This window comes from Scomber japonicus, chromosome 3 (genome assembly GCF_027409825.1).
Source record: "Scomber japonicus isolate fScoJap1 chromosome 3, fScoJap1.pri, whole genome shotgun sequence".
Classification (NCBI taxonomy): domain Eukaryota; kingdom Metazoa; phylum Chordata; class Actinopteri; order Scombriformes; family Scombridae; genus Scomber; species Scomber japonicus.
This window is the reverse complement of record NC_070580.1, coordinates 33,476,713-33,494,212: the sequence shown is the minus strand read 5'-3', so window position 1 is coordinate 33,494,212 and position 17,500 is coordinate 33,476,713. Positions and strand designations below refer to the sequence as shown.

Here is a 17,500-nt window from a genome sequence, read left to right as displayed (position 1 = left end):
TATACACATCTGTTAATATTATTATTATTATTATATTATTTATTTATTTATCATTGTAAAATTGCACTAAAACTTCCACTTATTATGTTTAATGTACTGGTGTTGTTTTAGGTGTCTTGTAAGGTGCCTTTAAATAAAATGCATTATTATTATCGTAAGTTTCTATCCACTTTTTCTTTTCTTTTTTTTTATTTGTTCATTTGTTTATTTTTCTATTTACTTTTTTTTTACTATTTACTATTTTACTTATTATTTGTATTTATTTTATTTTATTATTATTATTTTATTTATTTTATTGTATTATTATTATTATTATGTATTTTATTATTATTATTATTATTATTATTATTATTATTATTAGTAGTAGTAGTAGTAGTAGTAGTAGTAGTATTTATTTATTTATTTTATTTTATTAGTATTATTATTTTTATTTAATTTTTATTATTATTATTATTATTATTTTCTTCTGATTTAATCTTGGTTATTGTTTTTTTTTGTGTCTGGATGTTTGTGAGGAAGGGGTTTGTGCCTTGTTTCTGTGTATTGGTTTGAAATCAATAAAAAGTATTAATTAAGTATTAACTAAGGTATTAAGTAATCAGTTCTGGTGATCTTCTATTATTCACTGCTTCATTCAGACTGAAATCCAGTAAAAACTCACCTTGACTTTGGTGCTCATGCTTCTGGTTGCACAGGTAGACATTTTTTTAAGCCTCTATTAACATTCGTTTGTCTTTCCAAATTACCTTTTTTATTAACTTACCATTATGCTTTAATATAGCAGCATGTTTGTTAAACTTTTAGCATTCATAAAGCGTTTAGTTCTTTACACTCTTTATCTGTTTACAACTCATTTTTAAAAGCAACACTGCCAATTAACATCGTTGTAATTGTAAGCAATTTTGTTCATCAGCACTGCAATAACATTTAGCATGATAGCCCATCTGTGTATCTGTTTGCATAGAGTACAACTTTCCTATAATTGCTTACAATTATTTCCATAATGATGTACTGACATACAGCTTAAAGCCGTTACATTTTAGCTGACACTTTATTGGCAGAATGACTGAAACAGAACGAACAGTTAGGGTTTTTTTTTTTAATGTGTAGCTTAAAGGCTTTTAGACAATATCTATTTATGGATGAATTACCTGCTGCAGGAATCAAAGCTGACTTATCATCTACAGCACGTCTTTGTAATCAGTGCTCTAGTCTGAGTGTTTTATCTGTAATCAGAGGACCGACGAGCAAAGGCAGCGTTGCTAATCTGATGGATCACAGGACACAAAAAAAATCATAGGCCTCATGCAAAAACATTTCTGTATTCTTTCTCTAACTATTGTACCAGAGTTATATAGATATATGAAATTAGGCTTCAAAGTTGTGTAAAAATCAGCCTCTTTATCTGCTCCCAAACGCTGTGGGCGTGGCCACCGAGTCTGCTGGAACCCCGCCCCCTACCAAGTGTCACCTGTCAATCAAAGTCACCACCTCTACCAGAAACATGGACGCTAGCTCTGAGAGCTTTCTGCTGCTAGCTCAGCTGCTAGCTCGGCGGGTAACTGAGCTAACTGGCTAACTGCAGACTGTAGTAGTAGTAGTGTGTGCTGAATGTATTTATACCTCTACAGCAGCAGGGGCGGGTTTATGCTAATCACTAAATCCTGAACACAGAAATCTTGAAACACAGTTTGTGAAGCCTAGCTCCACAATTCAAATCTAAATGGTTGAAATACTTTTTACACCTTTTTTAGAAACACATTTATGACCTATTTAATGTGTTTATAAGAAAATGTCTGAATTCACTTTACACAGTCTTTAAGGGATAGTTTAGGGTTGTTCCTCTTCATTTACTACCCTATTCTTTCCCTAAGGTTAGTGGTTTAAAGAGGGAATCATTTGAGATGAAACGTCTTGCTAAAGGAAAGGCGTCCATGTCATAAATGGGGAAGGTGGCCAAGAGGAAGTGACAACATGTGCGTGATGTTACACACACTGTGTCATAATGAAAATCATTTGCATAAAGATGGTGAGGATGCTGTCGGAGTTAAACAATTTTCCTTGCAGCTGTATAAAGTAAGTTCCCATTTAAAAATAATCTAATTAAATCATGTAGGGTTAGTTACATTGAGTATATTTTAATTATTTTTGATTTTCTATATGCCTGGCATCAATTTAACACCCCCGATAATCAAGACAGCTGTTCACAAAATTACACCTATAGTTGTCACAATAAATCTAATATTAAAATGAATTATGTGTGAAAATGATCTTTAGGCCTTTTGTTGATGCTGAGCTGGACTGTAGATGGTAACATGAACAGAGAGGTGAAAACAGAAGGTGTGGAGACATTCACACACACACACACACACACACACACACACACACACACACAAACACACACACACACACACACACACACACACACACACACTGCTGCAGTACCATGATGACGTAACATGACAGACATCAAGCGCTTCCCCTCGCACCAATAGGAAGCATCGCACATCAGCAGGAAGACAACACACAGCGCCTGGAGAGCCCGTCTCCAGAGCTGCTGCTACTGCTCGCCAGGCACTAGCTTGTCTCTGTAATGACGGGATTGTGGGTCGTGTAGCTCGGGATATATAGTCTCACTTCATCTATTGTTTTAAAAAAAAAAAAAAAAAACATAAAAAGACAGCAACAGAGAGAGGAAAGGAAAGGAGAGAGGAAGTCAAGCTGGGTGCAGAGGAGAAGAAGAGCTGCTACAAGAACCAGGATGTAAAAGCAGGAAGTGAGTGGAGGTTATTTATTTATCTAACCCTCCTGTTGTCCTCAAGTCAAGGAAGGAAAGGAGGGAGTGAGGGAGGAAGGAAGAAGGAAGTAAAGGAGGGAGTGGGGAAGGAAGGAAGGAAGGAAGGAAGGAAGGAAGGAAACTAGGGAAGAAGGAAGGAAAGGAGGGAGTGAGGAAGGAGGGAGGAAGGAAGGAAGGAAGGAAGGTAGGGAAGAAGGAAGGAAAGGAGGAAGTGAGGAAAGGAAGGGAGGAAGGAAGAAGGAAGGAAAGTAGGGAAAGAGGGAAGGAAGAAAGGAAGGAAAGTAGGGAAGAAGGAAGGAGGGAGGAAGGAAGGAAGGTAGGAGGGAAGAATGAAAGAAGGAAAGGAGGGAGGGAGGAAGGAAGAAGGAAGAAGGAAGGAAAGTAGGGAAGAAGGAAGGAGGGAGGAAAGAAGGTAGGAAGGACAGACGGAAGGAAGGGAGGAAGGAAAGGAAGGACAGATGGAAGGAAGGGAGGAAGAAAAGGAAGGAAAGGAAGGAAAGGAGGGAGGAAGGAAAGGAGGGAGGAAGGAAGAAGGGAGGAAGGAAAGGAAGGAAAGGAGGGAGGAAGGAAGAAAGGTAGGCGGGAGGAAGGAAGGACAGACGGAAGGAAGGGAGGAAGAAAAGGAAGGAAAGGAAGGAAAGGAGGGAGGAAGGAAGAAGGGAGGAGGGAGGGAGGAACAGTCTAAACAGACTGGGAGGACGACACAAAGGTTAAAACTACAATGGAAAAAGCAAGCAACAAACTACAGTAGTAAAGGTGGGCGGACATGGCACAGCATCTTCTATGTAAGGTAGCAAACAGGACCGCGGTGTGAAGTGTCACATGGTGTGATGTGTTGGCATGAGCTCAGCCGACGCTCGTGTGGAGTTGTACATAGAAAATAAAAGTGGCGGGCTCAGCGGTGGTGTGTTTCGGCCTTAACACTGCTAGTAGCCAGCAGGCTTGTGAACATCTGTCATACCTGCCTGCTCCAATCTCATCATACACACACACACACACACACACACACACACACACACACACACACACAAAGCACCCTGTGAATGGTTGTGACAGTTCGACACAGCACCACTAGCTCAGAAACACATGTTCCTCTCTACTATGCTTTATACACACACACACAAACACACACACACACACACACACACACACACACACACACACACACACACACACACACACACACACACACACACACACACACACACACACACACACACACACACACACACACACACACACACACACACACAGTGACCACCTCTGTTTCACTTCACTTCACATCAACCATCTTGCCGTCAATCCTTCTCTTTCTCTCCTCCTCTCCTTCTCTTTCATCCTCCTGTCTTCTTTCTAGCCCTCCTGCTTTCTCACATTAATCATTCCTCTCCCAATTCTTCTTCTTTTTCTTCTCTTTCAACACAATCATAAGATGTATTAATTCCATTTGTCTTACCAAATCTATTTCCTGTGTAGCCTCCTCTCTTCCAAATCTTTACCATTTCCATCAACCTCAGTCTAGTTTTAGGTTTACAGCATAAACAGAGAGGATGAAGGGTAAAAAGGGTGATGTCGTAAATTCTCGATGGTGTAGTATATTATTAACAACAAATCCCATGAAAAGACCAAAATCAATAAAATCAATGATATTATGGGTGGCCAAAAGCTCAACGTAACCCTAATCCTCTGCACCACAGAGCCCCCCCCCCCCTTGTTATCCAAAAACATGAATCAGCCACACTGTTCATTTTTTTCCCCCCTTGTTAAAAAATGTGTATTAACCTGTAGCTGCTAGTCTCTAAGAAATACACTATTTAATCCTAATTGAGTATTGTTTGCTGAGCTGTTGAAGGGGGAAAAAAACACAATCTATGTCTGAAGAAAGAAGAAAGAAAGACACAGATGGGGAAGGTGGAGAGAGATGGGGAAGGTGGAGAGAGATGGAGAGATGGACTGATTTTTTTTCTTTAACCCTCCTGTTGTCCTCGAGCCAAGGCAGGAAGGGAGGAAGAAGGAAGGAAAGGAGGAAGGGAGGGAGAAAGGAGGAAGGAAAGGAGGGAGGGAAGAAAGGAAGTAAAGGAGGGAGGGAGGATGGAGGTAAGGAAGGAAGGAAGTAAAGGAGGGAGGAAGGAAGGAGGGTGGGAGGAAAGGAGGAAGGAAGGGAGGATGTAGGGGGAGGAAAGAAAGGGAGAAGGAGGGAGGGAGGAAAGAAGGACAGAAGGAAGAGAGGAAGGAAAGGAAGGAAGGAAGGGAGGACGGTAGGGAGGAGGAAAGAAAGAGAGAAGGAGGGAGGGAGGAAAGAAGGACAGAAGGAAGGGGGGAAGGAAAGAAAGGAAGGAAGGAAGGAAGGAAGGAAGGAAGAAAGAAAGGAAGGAAGGAGGGAGGGAGGATGGTAGGGAGGAGGAAAGAAGGACAGAAGGAAGGGAGGAAGGAAGGAAGGAAGGAGGGAGGGAGGGAGGGAGGAAAGAAGGACAGAAGGAAGGGAGGAAGGAAAGGAAGGAAGGAAGGAAAGAAGGAACAGTCAAAACAGACGGGGTAGAGAGAGGAGGCTTAGACTAGAAGAATGAGAGAGAGGGAAAAAGGTGAGAGGAGAGAGGGAGGGAATGAAGGAGAGGGAGTCTGTACTGTTAGCACATCATTTTCACCTGCTGATTAGCACAGAGTTAGAAAAAAAAATCACTCACACACACACACACACACACACACACACACACACACACACACACACACACACACACACGTACTATGAAATACAGGAACAGAAATATACAGCGTGTCACGTAACCACAGACAAATCAAACTCCCATTCCAATTAAATTAACCTGACAATGTAATCCTCCAAAAATTATGACACATGGCAAACAACTAAAACCGCAAGACATACACACACACACACACACACACACACACACACACACACACACACTCCACTGTCTTAAGGGTCTCCACTGTGAATCAAAGGTTAGATGTCGATTGAGCCGAATAACTTCACAGAGCAGCATTTCTTCTCCTCTCCATATCCCCTTTTTTTTATTCCTTCCATCTCTAATCCTCTCTCTCTCTCTCTCTCTCTCTCTCTCTTTCAAAAAAAGAAAAGAAAAAAATCACTACCATAGACTTGAATCTCTTATCTTTACATCTGAAAAAGCTCTTGAGGAAATGGCTGAGTGTGAGAAGACACAGAGAGTAGCGAAAAGAAGGGAGAATAAAAGGGTGAAAAAGAAACAGAGAGATAGAGGAAAGAAGAGAATGAGCGCTTAGAGAGAAAATGTGGAAGTATAAGAAGCAAGCAAAGGACAAAGTGAAAAGGTATAGGAGACAAGCAGGAAGTGAGAGAAGGAGAAAACTAAGAGAAAAAGGTATAGGAGACAAGCAGGAAGTGAGAGAAGGAGAAAACAAAGAGAAAGGTATAGGAGACAAGCAGGAAGTGAGAGAAGGAGAAAACTAAGAGAAAGGTAGAGGAGACAAGCAGGAAGTGAGAGAAGGAGAAAACTAAGAGAAAGGTATAGGAGACAAGCAGGAAGTGAGAGAAGGAGAAAACTAAGAGAAAGGTATAGGAGACAAGCAGGAAGTGAGAGAAGGAGAAAACTAAGAGACAAGCAGGAAGTGAGAGAAGGAGAAAACTAAGAGACAAGCAGGAAGTGAGAGAAGGAGAACACTAAGAGACAAGCAGGAAGTGAGAGAAGGAGAAAACCAAGAGAAAGGTAAAGGAGACAAGCAGGAAGTGAGAGAAGGAGAAAACTAAGAGAGAAAGAGAGAAAGAAAAAGGAAGGGAGTGAAGCGACAGAGCGATGATGGAGGATTAACTCGTCCACACACACAGTACAGACACAAAAAAGGCTGTCAGAGATCTGATGTGCTGTCATTTAATCAAATGAACTGCCACTCGTTGTGTCCTTAACACCCCCGCTGGGATCCTCATTATCGGCCATGATTGTGCTCCGTGTCCCCCCCCCCCTCCTCTTCCCCCTCCTCCTCTTCCTTCCTCCCTCCTCCTCTTCCTCTTCCAACCCACGCACTCCACCTCTCCTTCAACTCTGGGGCAGACTTCTTAACATCCCAATTACCATCATCTTTGATTTGTGCTCCAAGAATAATTAATTGGAAACATTTTTTTTTTCTTTTTTCTTCTTCTTGTCCTTCTTGTTATTTTACTATTATCCTCTCTGCCAATAAGTCAGATCACTCCAACCTAACTTTAACCATTATCAAACCACAATCAAACCATTTTCATACTCTGAGCATGAAGAACATGAGGACAGAGGCAGCATCTGCTTCACAATGCATTCATCTTTCCATTCAACAACAGCAGCAAGATGAAAGAAAACCAAGCAGCTATCAAAACTGACTTTAAAAAGTAAGTAAATGAAAGAACTGCACATGTAAAGAGAATTTATAAAAACCTATCTAAACCTCTAAAGCAGGGTTGTCAAGGGCAACAATAGTAAAACCATTGCATAATACCCTATAATATATAATATATAACACATAATATACAGTACTGTGCAAAAGTCTGAGGCCACCATTAGATGTGTTGATTATAATATGACCATATATAATAATTACTCAGTCTCTTTATTAGACAGCAACCAGGAAATACAGGAAGTGTGGATGCTGTATTAAACAAACAGAAGAAAATAGGCTTCTATATAACCCTAAAGTGGCATAAAGTATTTAGTATTCAAATTTGAGCAATAGCAGGAACCTGGCTCTCTTAAACCTAAATGGTACGGAGCCTTAATTAATAATAATATTTAATAATTAATGTTTAACTTTGTGTACTTATTTCCTGTATTTCTATTTGTATGGTGTTGGTGACTTAAGACATTTACACAGTACTGTATGTAATATTTACTATAATATACCAGCTATTTAAAAAAAATTCAACAATATAATGTCTCAGTTTCTTTCAGATTATTTTGCACAGAAGCTGCTGATTGATGTTTAATATAAATATGATTTAAATATGACCACAGTATGTATTATGTAGAGTTGTATTCTGTTCAGGGTGAAAAATAAAACCTCTGAAGCAGCAGAAAAATTGGATTCTACAGTTTTCATGCTTTAGTAAAGTTATCTCTTTGGAGGGCCGGGCCGTATGTTTGACACCCCTGCTCTAAAGAATAAGAGAAAAGAAAGGGTCTATTTGAAGCCGCATACTTTCCTACTACTCGTACTAACTCTGACGTCATTTGAAGTATGTAGTGTGTTTCAGCTGCGTAGTATGTGATTTAGAGTATGTGAGAAGTTCCTGGATGGTTTACTAGATTCTCCAGAAATGCAGAGTATGCATCAAGAGCTGACTACTCACACTCACATTACCCAAGATGCAACGCTACTTCTGAAAAAAACCCAAAATACAAACCTCACAGATCAGCTACAGTGAGGGTACGTTCACTTCCTGTTTTCAAAATAAAAGCACCAATTCTATCGTTATGGTTTTCTTAATAATAATAAAAGGTAACAGGTGTTTTATTTTATGAAAATGACAGAAAGTGCGTTACTCACTACGGCTAACTCTGAATTCTCAGGGTTATTTGGACAAATTAGCGTCACATTGTGGATCTAAAGGGCTACTTTACTTTCTTCCTAAAAAGGTTAGAAATGTGGATAAAGTGGTTTATTTACAGAGTTAGAGCTAAAATGAAATCAGCTTCAGCCTGATGATTTCAGCTCAGGTAGGAACCAAATGCATTGTGGGTAACTGTGTAGTTTACTACAGTGTAAACGGTCTGCTTACTATCTGGTCCTTTAGTGTGTAGGATGGAAGTATGTAGTATGTAGTATAGAAGTATGTAGTATGCGGTTTCGAACACAGCCAAAGACTTTAAAATGGTAATAAAGTTTGCATCACTCACCTGCACATTTGGTCCTGGTGACCAGCGGTGGCCCCGGAGGCCCCGTTCCTCCCTCCCCAGGTCTGGACAGCAGGACTTTAATCTCGTACTCCACATCTGGATCCAGATGCCAAAGTTTATAGGTGGGTGCGTCGACCACGTGGGTCTCTGCCCAGTTCCCTGAAGTGGTGCGGTACTCTACTTCCTTCAGGATGATGGGCCCGTCCCCGATGATGCTGTTGGCGTTGGGTTTGATCCAGAGGTAGGTGGCACCGACAGCGAGGAGCTCGGGCGGAGCGATGGGAGTGGGAGGAGCTGGGAAATGAGGAAAAGAGATAATTAGATTTTTTTCCTTCTTTTTTTTTTTAATATAACAAAATCAGAGAATATTTTATTAAAAAAGGCAATAACATGTGTTGTTCCTGTTGAATCACGCTGCTCGGATTCAGAGCCGATCAGAAAACAAATACATCACACTGCTGCTGTTGCTGCTGTTGTTGTTTTCACTGTAACTGTATCCACACTAACGGAGCTTATTACTGTTCAATTAAAATACATTACACAACTCATCTTCCCTGAAAACTATATTAGCTCAAATCCAATCAGTGGTACCTAAGTGTGTGTAATACTCACACGATGAAGAAATGAATGAATGTTTAAGAGACACCCCCACCTCCTTCCCTCCCTCCCTTCCTCCTTCCTCCTTCCTCCCTCCTCCTTTGGGTGCTTAGTGTAATTTTCCAAAATAATAATAATGATAAAACACAATTTGAAATGCGTAATTTCATTATGTGATGCTTTGTGTGCCACCTGCTTTTCAATCGCCTATATCAGAGAGGTGTCAAACTCATTTTCATTGAAGGGCCAGATCATTAAAAAGATGGAGGGAAGGAAGGAAGGAAGGAAGGAAGGAAGGAAGGAAGGAAGGAAGGAAGGTAGGAAAGACAGACAGTGAATGACGGACAGACAGACAAAAGGAAGGGAGGGAGGGAGGGAGGAAGGAAGGAAGGAAGGAAGGAAGGGAGGAAGGACAGAAGGAAGGAATGAAGAAAGGAAAAAAGGAAGGTAGGGAGGATAGATGGAAGGAAGAAAAAGAACACAGGATGGCAAGTGGGCCAGATTGCACCCCTCAGCGGGGAGTATCTGGTCTTCCTTCCTTCCTCCTTTTCTTCCTGTCTTCTTTCCTTCCTTCCTTTCTTCCTGTATTCTTTCCTTCCTTCCTTCCTCCTTTTCTTCCTTCCTTCCTTCCTCCTTTTGTTTCTTTGTTCCTTCCTTCCTTTCTGTCTTCTTTTCCTTCCTTCCTTCCTTCCTTCCTTCCTTCCTTCGATCAAATTGGACTGTATGTGGCCCTTGAATGAAAGATCTAAGACTAAACTTTTACATTACACCTTTATAAACCCATTGAACTGTTACTGTGCAAAATAAATAACTGTCAGTGTGATCTAGGAATCAAACCTTATGCAGCCATCACAGCTAAATAGCCACAGAGTGATGTGAATGTAATGTGAAAGGAGATGCTTCTCTTTTGCTGCCAGTAAAAAGCTAACGGAGACATTTTAGAGAGCAAAAAATTCTTTACCTGTAGCACTAATCCATCACATCGCTGACGTGTTGGTGACAGCAACTTTTTTTCCCCCCACTAGACTTTCACATTATGCTTCTTTAAAATAATGGCCTTCTGTCAAGCCTAAAAGCACAGGATGTTTTATTACTCTCCTTCTCAAACTAAACTCTAGATGGCAGCTTTTCAAAATGAGATATCCAGCATCCTGATAAACAGAGACTCCTCCTTCAAAATAATAAACACGACAGTAAAGAGAAAAAAGCTCTGAATAAAAGGAGAACGTCAGAATTCACAAATACTGCATGAAAAGTGACTTCACTGAACCCCAAATACACAAGCAGACTCTTAAAGTGTAAAGTAAGAATAAATATGTGTTCTGAGTTTGACATACCACAGAAAAGTGTGTTGTTAACCACCCTGCCAAATTTGAATGATTAAAAAAATATAAAATATATGAAATTAGGCGTCAAAGTTGTGTAAAAATCAGCCTCTTTCTTTGCCCCCAAACGCTGTGGGCGTGGCCACCGAGTCCGCTGAAACCCCGCCCCCTACCAAGTGTCACCTGTCAATCAAAGTCACCACCTCTACCAGAAATATGGATGCTACGTCTGAGAGCTTTCTGCGGCTAACTCGGCTGCTAGCTCGGCAGCTAACTCGGCTGCTAGCTCAGCTAACTGGCTAACTGTAGACTGTAGTAGTAGTAGTGTGCGCTGAATGGATTTATACCTCTACGGTTTATGCTAATTTGTGAAGTCTAGCTACACAACTCAAATCTAAATGGTTGAAATGCTTTTTACACTTTTTTAAGAAATACATTTATGACCTATTTAATGTGTTTAGAAGAAAATGTCTGAATTCACTTTACACAGTCTTAGTAAAGCCTTGGCAAAAGCACCATACTGTATAAATGTAGTCACATATGCCAGTTAACAAAGATGAATGTCTGCAGAAAGTTACATAAAACACTGTGACTGCTGTACAATGATATCAGCTAGGTGTCAAAGAAACCCCTGCAGCCCATGCAAGACTTTCTAAAGACTCCATATTCTCTTTAAACCAATGAGAAGCCATCTTAATGGCAGTGACGAACTAAACCGTGTCACGACACAGCAATCTGGATCTGCAACACACTCAGTTTAACAGCAACAGGAACAGATGGAAACAATGACAGGGAAATTAATTGGAGGTTTTCTGGTAGTCATCAGACTGTGCCACCGAGGATCCTGCTCATCAGCATGAACTATGGTAATTACAACGGACAGCTCCCGCATCTCTGATGGTCCCGGGATCAGCACCCTGGACAGCGGTCGTGTCAGACCTCTGAGCAGAATGATAACAAGAGATCTGCCTGTGAGCTCTACTGAAAACACATAATGCTGCTATATAGTATACAGTGTGGACCAGTGTTGGGGGTAACGAGTGCTTGGATTACTTGCTTGATGTAACAAGTAACCTAACCTATTTTCCTAATTGTTAGGCCCGCAATTTAAGTACTCCATTGTTTAGTTAGATTTTCAAAAAGGTAACTATTCCTATACCTTTTGTCAAATCTGCCACCAATTTGCACCGTTACTACTTTTAAGGCACTTGGCTAGGTGCTATAGTTATATCACTGTGTGCATGTACAGTAGCTCAGAAGGGACAGCATTCACTTTGTGGAAACATATGCATTATTTTGAATTCATAGGAGGAAATAAGAGCAAGAACATTACAGTAACATGCAAGTTGCGCCTGTTGCAATAGATGTAGAGATGTGTTTGAAAAACTTAACTATAACAACATGCACGTGGAATTACAAAGGGGTTTCCATTTTTGGTAACACAGAAGTACTCTAACCAGTTAGTTAGTTAGTTGGCTAGTTGGAAAGCTAGTTAGTTAGTTAGTTAGTTAGCTAGAATGCTAGTTAGTTAGATAGTTAGCTAGTTAGTTAGCTAGAAAGCTACTTAGTTAGTTAGCTAGTTAGTTAGTTGGCTAGTTAGCTAGTCAGTTAGTTATCTAGTTAGTTAGCTATTTAGCTAGTTAGTTAGTTAGAAAGTGAGTTAGTTAGTTGGCTAGTTAAATGGCAGGTTTTTTAAATGGCAGTAACTTTGTACTGTATTAGTTATTTTTTAAAGTAATGTTCCCCAACACTGGTGTGGACTAATATACTGATAATCCTGCTGGACATGATGTTATTCTATATGAAGAAGTTTTCAGCTCACCATGAACTGAGATGTAGACACAAACTAAATAAAATATAACTATATCAGGATGTTCTGGTAGCCTGTAAGTCTAACATGCTGACCATAACATGACTCCTACTGGGAACCTTGGTTCCCATGTCATCCCTCCTCTCTCTTCCCTCATTTATATTTACCTTTCTACTATCACTCGTTAAATAATAAAGGCAACACTCACACAAGCTCTCCAGCAGGTAGAAATTGCCAAATTATAATAGCGGTCTATTAAATAAATGTTATCTTGCTGTGAATTAAAAAGGGGCATGAAAAGTAAGTTCATGCCCCTGGTCAAAGTTACATTGTAGTCTTTACATTCAGTTTAAATTAATTTGAGCACCCTTTTATCTTTATTTCACACACTCCATGTATCCCATCATGTATATAATTGTATTGTTATATTTAAGTGAGCTAGCTAGTGCATTGTTACTCAGGTAGCATAAGAGCTATGATGGTCATAGTCCTCCATAAATTGATTATAGTAATATGTCTGGGGGGGAGGGGGGGGTTATGGTGAATGCATGATGGAGGACTGGCCGTAGTAAAAGCCGTTTGGAAAATTAACCTTCCAAAAAACAACTGCAAGTTAAAAGAATCATTTTAAGATTGAGGTCTGGGGTCTTTTAGTATTAATCTTTTTTTCTTTTCTCCCTCTCTTTTTACCGTGACAGGTGCTTTGTCAGTTGACAGCTGCGTTAGCTAGCTAAGAATAATGGCCCCTCTCCTCTCCTGCTGTCTAAAAGCTAAGTCCTGATCTCACTCTGCAAGTTTTTTTACTTTCCTCGGGGCCTCGCTAGAATATGTATGGTGGCTGTGGGACCGATGAATCAACTGTCAGTCAAGCACACACTCATACATCTCATCTATATGGAGTGTGTGTGTCTCTGGGTCTACTGTATGTGTGTGTGCCTTTGTGTGAGTGCAGGAGAAAGAAATGTAATAAGCATCTCGATGTATTTCTGAGAGAAGAGAGAAGGTGTTTGAATGTATATGTGTAAAAATAAATAGTTATGTTCTCCTTCTTAACATTCATGAACCTTTGTTCTCTGGATTTATTCATGACCAAATGTAAAATATTGTCCTTCCTTCCTTCTCGTGTTGGACAGCCCCAGTTTCTTTCTTTCCTTCCTCCCTTCCTTCCTTCTTTCTCTTCCTTCCTTCCTTCCTTCCCTCTGTCCTCCCTGTCTTCTTTTCCTTCCTTCCTTTCTTCCTTCCTTCCTTCCTTCCTTCCTTCCTTCCTTCCTTCCTTCCTCCCCTCTGTCCTTCCTGTCTTCTTTTCCTTCCTTTCTTCCTTCTTTCCTTCCTGTCTTCTTTTCCTTCTGTCCTTCCTGTCTTCTTTTCCAACCTTTCCTCTTTTCTTACTTCCCTCCTCACTTTTATTCTTTCCTTCCATTTGTCCTTCCTCCCTTTCTGCCTTCCTGCTTTTCCTTCTTTCCTTCCTTCTTTTCCTTCCTTCCTTCCATCTTTTTAATCCTTTCTTGGGATTTATTCATGACAAAATGTTCATCTTCACAATTCAGAGAAGCTCAGTTTTGAATTTATTTCTTTTTAAAACTATGAATGAATTCCTTCAAAAAAGAGAAAATTAAAATAAATAGAGAGAAGAAGAAGAAGAAATGAATTATCCTCATCATCCTGGAGGCTTCAGTAATACTTTAAAGTGCTGTTTTCTTTCATTTAGTAGTCACAATTTCTAAATGGTTTCAATTCTGTCTCAATTAAAAAGCACTTCACTTTTTCCAGGAAACTTTTATCAATGATTCACTGGAGGTGGACAAAATGCTCTACACTAGTTTAAAAGAAGAGGATATTTAATAAACATGTAGATGTGTTTTTGAATCTGGAAAATTGGGAAAAAAATGTGAATAAAAAGCAGAAGTTTGTAGTAAATTGGCTCAGACTTGCAAAAACCCGCCTGAAACAGTCCTTTAAAGTGTGTTACTCTCTTTCTGCTTTAACAGAGAATCAACTCTTCTTCGTTAACACCATTTGTATTCAACAACTTCTCCTGATGTTACTCGGCGGGAAGAAAGAGCAAGATCGCTCAATCACTTCCTACCTCCGTCTGTTTCCTCCCACCATTCCCCTCCATCCCCTCCATCCCTCCTTCCATCCCTCCCTCTGCCAGCTCGTTTACAGCAGGGAGCTACAGAGGCCACCTAGTGATACACAACCTGGCACCCACGACGACATGAGGGGAGCACACACACACGCACACACACACACACACACACACACACACACACACATGCACACACACAGAAGCACACATTCACAATAGACACACATTCTTGTTCCTTGCTTTACGTAGAGTGGCTTAAACAGAGAGATGCATGTAGTTTAATTAGTAGGATAGCAGCTCAGAAACATGCACAGCTATAATTAGAAACACAATCATGTTTTAATGTGTAAATAAACACACATGCATGATTATATGACTGTAGAAGGACACACACACACACACACACACACAAACATCCTTTCACATGCATACAGATACAAGATACAAATTGACTCTGACTGCCAATCAACTGCTGCCGAAGTGTGAGGACAGAGGGATGAAGGTAGGAGTGAAGAAAAAGACTGTAGGATGTTTGGAAGTAAGAGAGGGTGATAGAAAGTAGGGGGAACAATGAATGGGTTAGATGCAAAGAGGGAAGATTTACTGAAGACAAAATTAAAAGGAGTGGAGGATGTTTGGAAAAAAGAGCAAGGAGGTAAGAATGAAAGAGCTCAAATCTTCCAATAATAAAAGAGTCTACAGCACAGCCTTCACAGATATGTTTAGTATTGCTTTCCTGTGTGGGTGGGTGGGTATATATATATACACATATGCACAATTTTTATTATTAAAAGAAATATTTTTAAAAAAGCAATTGACGAAGAAATGTCAGAAATGCTCTTTTTTTTAATCTCAGCTTGCTAGAGAGTAAGGCTGCTCAATTAATCGAAATGTGATCGTGATTATGATTTAGGGGCCAAACGATTTCAAAACTAATAAAATCTTCTGGTGATTTCTGTGTACCATGGGTCCACCTGTCCCAATCTTGTGGGGCCTCACTCCCCCATGTCAGAATGTCTGGGACTTTCATACTTGACTGCTCACGTCTCAGGCTTCCTGTGTCACATTGTCCTTACCACTTTGTTATTTTTTAATCATTTTATTGTAGCTATTATGATTATACCTTTTTATATATTTCATTGTACAGCCATGCAACTGTTGGGTGGGTGGGAAATGGGTTGGGGTTTATAAGTGGCATACCTGATGGGGTTGATTTTGATGTTTTTGTATTTGCCTAAAAATGCCAATAAAGAAACTCATAATAAAACTAATGAAATCGAGGGGAAACAATTTTTAATAATAATGAGGTTTTATTTTGAAAAGCTTAGACAGGAAGCAGCCACAGCACCGTTAGTTTGACAGAAGCTGAAACACACGGTGAAATGTTTTAACTGTAAATAAAAGTGCAGAGTTTCCAGCCTGCGTCAGCCGATGGTGAGTTTACTGACTAATTATTAAAAACCAGGAAGTGTTGTGTGAACTATCGTCATGGTAACCAGCTCAGCTCTAATATCTCTGCACATTTTCTGCTGTGTGTTGCGTTAAATGTCCAATAAATGCAGCATGTTTCTAAAGTAAAAAAATAATCATTTTAATAATCATGATTTCAATTTTGACCCAAATAATTGTGATTATGATTTTTTTTCCATAATCGAGCAGCAGCCCTACTAGAGAGCCATGTTGGTGTGTGTGTTTGATTGACAGCAGCTGGCAGGTTGCCAGGGCCGGCGGTCGTGTGCAGGAGTCGTCCTCCTCCAGGAAGCCGTTTAAGCCTCTGCAGACGCCTCACTCACACTGAGGTAAGAACAAGCAGCGCTCATGAAGTTTTAAAATGAGATACAGCGGGAGAACAGCACTGGAACTGTGGGCCAATAAAGAGTTCAGTGTATATGTAGTTTATGTGTGTGTGTGTGTGTGTGTGTGTGTGTGTGTGTGTGTGTGTGTGTGTGTGTGTGTGTGTGCAGCTCCAGCCCCTATAAAAGGTTTTATCTTGTGTATCCTGGGGCCTTGTTGTTGGAGGAGGAGTCGCACACTCAACAGCGACTGGTGTTACTACACCCTGAGGATACCAAGTGTGTGGATCTACCTTTTTTACTGCACTGTGTTACAATCCCAGTATGGTGTGTGAAGATGGGTCGTTACGTGTCTGTGTGTGTGTGTGTGTGTGTGTGTGTGTGTAGACATTTTGTGTGTTTTTGAACGTTTATGTGTAATTACATATATATTTAAGCATGCTTTTATGTCGGTTTTTATGTGTAGTTTGATGATGTCATACTTTTTATCTCTCTGTTAGTGTGACTATCTGTACATAGTATGTTTGGCATGTATAGTCTGTGGGTTAAGGGTGTGGGGAGGGGTGTTGATGCTTGATATTATGTTTATGTGGGTACGGGTTTGGGACATATAAATGTTTTTTAGCAAGTGTGTGTGTCCAGCTGTCTGCTTGATTTAAAACGTATAAGCCACCTACTATATGAAAACAAAAAAAACAAATAAACCCATAAAGGATGATGCACTGTGTAAAGGCCAGGGAGAGTGAATGAACTGAGAAGGTTAGAAGTTTGAAATGACCTTATTTTGCTTCCACTTTTCCTCCATATTCAGATTTTTTTCTAGCTTCTCTCCATCTATCCCTGTATGTCGCTGTCTTATCAGGCAAACATTGTAGGTCTATTTCGCAGCTCCTTGAACTTAACAGTCCATCTCACAAAGAGCAGATAAGTTCACACACACACACACACACACACACACACACACACACACACACACACACACACACACACACACACACACACACACACACACACACACACACACACACACACACACACACACACACACACACAGTTCTGATATGATCAGTCCAGCTCATCAAGTGTTAATGATAACCAGCACATGCTCTGTGTGTGTTTAAGTAGAACAAATTTATATTGGATATGAAGTCAACATGTTTTGGTAGAAATGAAAAAATTAAACATTAAATATTTCTAGAAGGCAAAACTTGTGTAACTGACGATGCATTTT

General features: G+C 40.1%; 1 protein-coding gene across 1 annotated transcript in view; it reads right to left on the bottom strand.

The window, feature by feature from the left end:
* Positions 1 to 17,500, bottom strand: part of ptprt (protein tyrosine phosphatase receptor type T) — a 470,972-nt gene that overhangs the window by 265,454 nt on the left and 188,018 nt on the right. The window contains exon 9 of the mRNA XM_053315616.1: positions 8,656 to 8,949. Coding sequence (XP_053171591.1) covers positions 8,656 to 8,949 — 294 coding nt within the window. The remainder of the gene's footprint in view (positions 1 to 8,655; positions 8,950 to 17,500) is intronic.